Consider the following 6,400-nt stretch of genomic DNA (forward strand, 5'->3'; position numbering starts at 1 on the left):
TGCTTTTGAAGTGTGGTGTTGTAGAAGACTCTTGGGAGTCCCTTGGACTGCAAGGAGATCCAACCAGTCCATTCTGAAGGAGATCAATCCTGGGTGTTCATTGGAAGGACTGATGCTAAAGCTGAAACTGCAATACTTTGGCCACCTCATGCGACGAGTTGACCAGTGGAAAAGAGTCTGATGCTGGGAGGGATTGGGGGTGGGAGGAGACGGGGACGACAGAGAATGAGATCGCTGGATGGCATCACCGACTCGATGGACATGAGTTTGAGTGAACTCCGGGAGTTGGTGATGGACAGGGAGGCCTGGCGTGCTGTGATTCATGGGGTTGGAAAGAGTCGGACACGACTGAGCGACTGAACTGAACTGAATAAGAGAGGAAATTATGAGCTGTAAAAAGGCTTTAACACCTCAGTCAGTCTTTGTTCTAAGAAGATATAGTGCGGGTATAAAATAAGCGCATTTTCCCCACTTTTCATTTCTAACGTTTATTAGTGGAATCCAAGTATCCCCACAAACTACATCAAATCATTGCATTAATCAAAAAGAATTGATTTTATGTAACTGATTATTTGAATCTGTTGGCTTTCCATGCATTGCTTTGATAGTTCTTCATATCCTTTTATTACTGGAAATATCCCTAAATGACATGGGGAAGGTGAATATTTCAAACAAAATGAATCATAGGAAGGTGCAGATTACTAAGGGGGGAAATCTTGTAATTCATCAGATCTCTGCTTTGACTAGGTGAGGAGGGTTTAGAGTCAGTGTATCTGTGTGGCTTGAAATAAACATAATCTGTATTTTTCTGTCAGATCAATATGTTGACAATAGTGAAGAAATAAATCTTCATTTTTGGAAAGGTTGTTACTGTTTTCACAGGGGAAAATGAAGATAAGAAAATATAATTACCCAAATGTTAGCAAAGACTGAGCCAGAGGGTGGAGGCTTCAGAGACTTCAGTCCCAAATGCTACCTGGCAAGATAAAAAGCTAGCTATTTATTTTTTAGACATCAGCAGCAAGGACAGAAAGACCGGCTCATTCCAGGTATGTTCTTGAGTCTCCAGACTTAAGAATATAGGGTAAAAACTTAGCATTAGAAAATGAGAGATTTAGCAATTAATTATTTATGCCTACAAGTTCAATATAATAAATCCATGAGTTTAAAAGTCAGAAAGTATTTTCCTTTCAAAACTGGAAGAATCCGTCTCTAGCATCTATAAAATGATTGTTTATTTTCTTTTAATTTAGATTCATAGGAAAGCCTTTACTCTTTGTCACTGAGGAAGTATATGCATACATTTTAGTTTTTTTTTATTTTATTTCAAAAATAATATAGGTAGAAAACTATAAATAGCAATATGTGCAAACTTAACTCCATGTAAATCATATGCCAATACATACTTAAGGAAAATCTCTCACCAATATGCTAATTCTTATATCAACAGAGACATGCAGACATGACACATGCAAATATATACACACAGGAGGACACTCTATATCAGAAATGTTTATTATACCTCATCTCTTTTTCTTTTTAATATAAAAGTCAATTAAAATCAAAGAGATACAAATGTGTGTGTTAAATTCTGTCGTTTTCACTTCTTTGTATCCTTTTTCTTTGGCTGGTCAAGGGATCCATCCTCTGGCACCAGGACGCTGCAGAGATCAATAAAGAGAACAGCGGCAAAGCAGCAACACATTTCTAAGGTAAAGGTCAATAATGCTTATTTTATGTCTACCAAATTGTGAAGGTAACAGACCGGGACGGTAACACAGCAATTTTCATTATGAATAGTTGCTGATATGCTCTAGAATGTATAGAAAATCATTTCAAATCAACATTATCTGAGCTGTTTTTTGAGAAACAACAATGGTAACAAATTTTTGTGTCCAAATGACTATTTCCAGAGATGGAAAATGCTTAATCCTATAACTGACAGCCAGGTCTCTCAAACACTGGTATCTCTTCTATGGTATTTGGAACAGAAAATAAGACACTAATTCTTCCAATTATACCTCCAGAGATAAGAAAGCAAAATCCTAGGAAAATGAAAAACTCATAGAGTTTTATCTACATCATAATGACATGCTGCTGCTGCTGCTGCTAAGTCACTTCAGTCGTGTCCGACTCTGTGTGACCCCATAGACGGCAGCCCATCAGGCTCCCCCGTCCCTGGGATTCTCCAGGCAAGAACACTGGAGTGGGTTGCCATTTCCTTCTCCAATGTGTGAAAGTGAAAAGGGAAAGTGAAGTCGCTCAGTCATGTCTGACTCGTAGCGACCGCATGGACTGCAGCCTACCAGGCTCCTCCGTCCATGGGATTTTCTAGGCAAGAGTACTGGAGTGGCTTGCCGTTGCCTTCTCCATAATGACATGCAGACTTAGATAAAAACTTTTTCAATGTGTAATACAGTTTTTTGTTTGTTTTTATTTTTCCAGGTAGGTAACAATGTTCCTTCAAAAAGTAGGTACATGATTGGGCAATTTTCTGAGTATAAAATGACATTTACACAAAAAGACTATTCTCTCCTTTACAGATATTTTGCAGATGTCCATACATTTATATATACTTTTCCTCATCATTTTGTCAAAAATTTAGATAAGAAAAATTAAAGAATGGAGAAAGAAAATTGCTCTTCTGTGACTGAATTCATTTTCTTGGGGATTACCAGTGATCTGGAAGTGAAAGTGACCTTATTTGCCATGTTCCTAGTTGTTTATCTCGTTAATCTTCTGGGAAATCTTGGAATGATAATTTTGATTAGAATGGACCCCCAGCTGCAAACGCCAATGTACTTTTTCCTCAGCCACCTCTCCTTCTGTGACCTCTGCTATTCCACAGCAATTGGGCCCCGGATGCTGGCTGACCTTTTGGCCAAGAACAAACCAATCCCCTTCTATGGCTGTGCCCTACAGTTCTTGATTGCCTGTACCTTTGCAGATTCTGAGTGTCTCCTGCTGGCAGTCATGGCCTATGACCGCTACAAGGCCGTCAGCAGCCCCTTGCTCTATGCAGTCAGCGTGTCCAGCAGGGTGTGCTCCCTGCTCATGGCCGGGGTTTACCTGGTGGGGATGACAGATGCTCTCATACACACGACATTAGCATTCCGCTTATGCTTCTGTGGGTCAAATGAGATTAACCACTTCTTCTGTGACTTACCTCCACTCTACCTTCTTTCCTGCTCTGATACACAGGTCAATGAATTGACAGTATTTATTGTTTTTGGCTTTATTGAATTGAGCTCAATTTCAGGAGTTCTTGTCTCTTACTGTTATATCATCTTAGCAGTCTCAAAGATCCATTCTGCTGAGGGGAGGTTCAAAGTTTTCTCCACCTGTGCCTCCCACCTAACTGCTGTGGCAATTTTCCAGGGAACTATGCTTTTTATGTACTTTAGGCCAAGTTCAATATACTCTTTAGATCAAGACAAAATGACCTCATTGTTTTATACCCTTATTATCCCCATGTTAAATCCTCTGATTTATAGTCTACGGAACAAGGATGTGAAAAATGCCCTAGGAAAAATAAAAAATAAAAGATGGTTTCAAAGATGTATATCACACATATGCGCACACATATAGCAGTTATTATTTTTGCAAAATTAAATGGTATAACACATGAGAAATTTAATTTTATCAAATTATTTAATAAATGAGTATCGATGCTAAAGTTCAGCCATAGGAAACTGTTGGAGTTTTCAAAACTTGTCATGCTTCATTATATGTCTTGACCTTATCAATGAAACTCTGTGTAAAACTTCCTGGCTCTTCAAATTCTATCATACTTTTTGTGTGTATCCATTCATTCAAACATTATTGTTTCAAGTATATTAATATTTATCAACTAATTCTTCTTTGTCTGCCTCTAAGCACTTTACATTTCTTTAAAAACCCATTAGGTTGTATAAAAATGGACCTTATAATCTAGATGAATAAAGAAACATTTATTAATTAACCACACATACAATTCATAGTAAAGTTTAAGACTTTCATTAATTAAAAAAAAAAAACAGGGTTAAAAATCTAGGAACAAATGTCAAAACATAGTGTGCAGAAGAAAGGTTTTCTTAAATGGAGATATTAATTGTCAGATCCAAAAATTTGGGAAGGTAGTGATTCTAGGAAGATAATTTGACACTTAGAGAGGTCTTGAGTTGAGCAGCTGTATACCTTTTCAGGGCTTCCCAGTGGGTCAGTGGTAAAAAATCTGCCTGCCAATGCAAGAGACACAGGGGACTCAGATTCAATCCTTGGGTCAGGTAGATCCCCTGGAATAGGAAATGGCGACTTGCTCCAATATTCTTGCTTGGAAAGTTCCATGTACTGAGGAGCCTGGCAGGCTGTGGTCCCTGGGGTCACAAAGAATTGGATGCGACTGACCACAGAGACACATACATACACACACCTTTTTAGAATTAAGAAATCCAAAACTGAAAGCAATTTAAAGTGCCTTGGTAAATTGCGTAGTTTGACTCTGTGGGAGAGGGCAAGGGTGGGATGATTTGGGAGAATGGCATTGAAGCATGTATATTATCATATGTGAAACGAATCGCCAGTCCAGGTTCAATGCATGACACAGCATGCTCGGGGCTGGTGCACTGGGATGACCCAGAGGGATGGGATGGGGAGGGAGGTGGGAGGGGGGTTCAAGATGGGGAATACATGTACACCCAGGGTGGATTCATGTCAATGTATGGAAAAACCAATACAATAATGTAAAGTAAAAAAATAAAATAAAAAAGAATGAAAAAATAAAGTGCCTTGGTAAATTGCATAGTTTTATTATCTCTTAACTCATCCCCTCTTAGCTCTGATCAAATGTTCCTTTTAATAGTTCACAGACAACCATTTTCTTTAATCATTCTATTCAATATTGTCCTGTTTGTGAAATCATGGCCTACAGTATGAGATGGTGAACAATCTTTGCTCAAGGATCCTGAATTCTGCCTGTATTATCCAAGCACTTACCTGATGTTTGGGACACAAATGGAGGAAGAGACAGAGAATGAGGTAAAGAAAAAGGAAGGAATAAAAAGAGTAGATAACATTTGTGAGTGTTTATTAGACATCAACAATTAACAAAGTAAAAATTAACTGAAGATATGGCACGTGGCTTGAATACATATGTATAATAAATTTTAAGAAAGAGTATAAAATGGTTGGAATACCAGGATGCTGATCTATAAAGAAGATACATATCACACCAGAAGTAAAGAGCATTCACCTGGATACATTCTTAATACGTATCTATTCTGTGGGTTTCTGCTCTAGAATCTGGGGCTAAAGCACTGATTCAGCATGTCTAAACAACACAGATAGATTTGAAGAAGCATGTAAAATTCATGGACTTATTTATTACAGTTGCAAAAGTTAAAAAAAACCACTGTTTCTTAGATTTTACAGCTATCATTGTAGTGTCTTTGTGCAAAAACATTCAGAATGAAATTAAAGCCCAAGAAGATTCTCTGGCTTTCACAGGGGGCATTTGTGAGAAACTGACCTCTTCCACAGAATCATACTGAAAAGAACTTATGAATAATATTATTTTTAATAAAAGACGTCAGGGGTTTTCACCTGTGCTATGTTTTCTCAATTTACACACAATATTTTAGAACTGTTATTTATAAGCAGAAACATGGTAGAAATCATTTTTTGAGATATACTGTCCAAGAAAAATGGAGTGCTGGTGGATTGTTGCTAATTTAGAGAATATAAATGTGTAATCTGGTTAGGTAATCTCTTTTTGACTGCCCTGTATCAGAGCATCTAAAGAGTCATTTGATGTACGTACTGGCTGTTATTATGAGATCTAGTGGATGTGAACTAAAGGCAAGAATATTTTAAGTCCTATAAATGGAATTATAAAATTAAAATTGACATATTCAATTGTCTGAGGGCCTCCCACTTCAATTTACCAGTATCTCCCTGGAAGGAACTTGTACACATAGATATACCTCAGCTTTTGTGACTATCCTAGGGATATGGTAAAGAACCTGCCCGGAATATGGGAGACTTGGGTTTGACCCTGGGTCAGGAAGATCTCTTGGAGAAGGGAATGGCTACCCACTTCAGTATTCTTGCCTGGAGAATTCCATGGACATAGGTGCCTGGTGGGTTACAGTCCATGAGGTCACAAAGAGTCTGACATGATGGAGTGTCTAGCACTTTAAGGGTTGATATGTCTCCAGATCATCTGACTCTGAAAGACAGTCAAGAATGTCACAGAAAATTTAAACCATATCAAACACTTTCCCAACCACAGCAGTATAAAACTGGAAATCAGTTAGAGAAATAAGTTTAAATATTTGCAAATGTATGGAGACTAAACATATCCCTGAACAACCAGTAGTTCAGAGAAGAAACAAAAATGAATTAAAAAATATCCTGAGACAAG

General features: G+C 37.8%; 1 protein-coding gene across 1 annotated transcript; it reads left to right on the plus strand.

Moving 5' to 3' along the window:
• Positions 1-2,622: 2,622 nt before the first annotated feature.
• On the plus strand, positions 2,623-3,588 carry LOC129553698 (olfactory receptor 5W2-like). The gene has a single exon (XM_055422448.2). It carries the CDS (start codon positions 2,623-2,625, stop codon positions 3,586-3,588), a length of 966 nt encoding a protein of 321 aa, XP_055278423.2.
• Positions 3,589-6,400: the final 2,812 nt, after the last annotated feature.

This window comes from Moschus berezovskii, chromosome 14, assembly GCF_049115385.1.
Source record: "Moschus berezovskii isolate FMDL1 chromosome 14, NW_MosBer_1.0, whole genome shotgun sequence".
NCBI lineage: Eukaryota > Metazoa > Chordata > Mammalia > Artiodactyla > Moschidae > Moschus > Moschus berezovskii.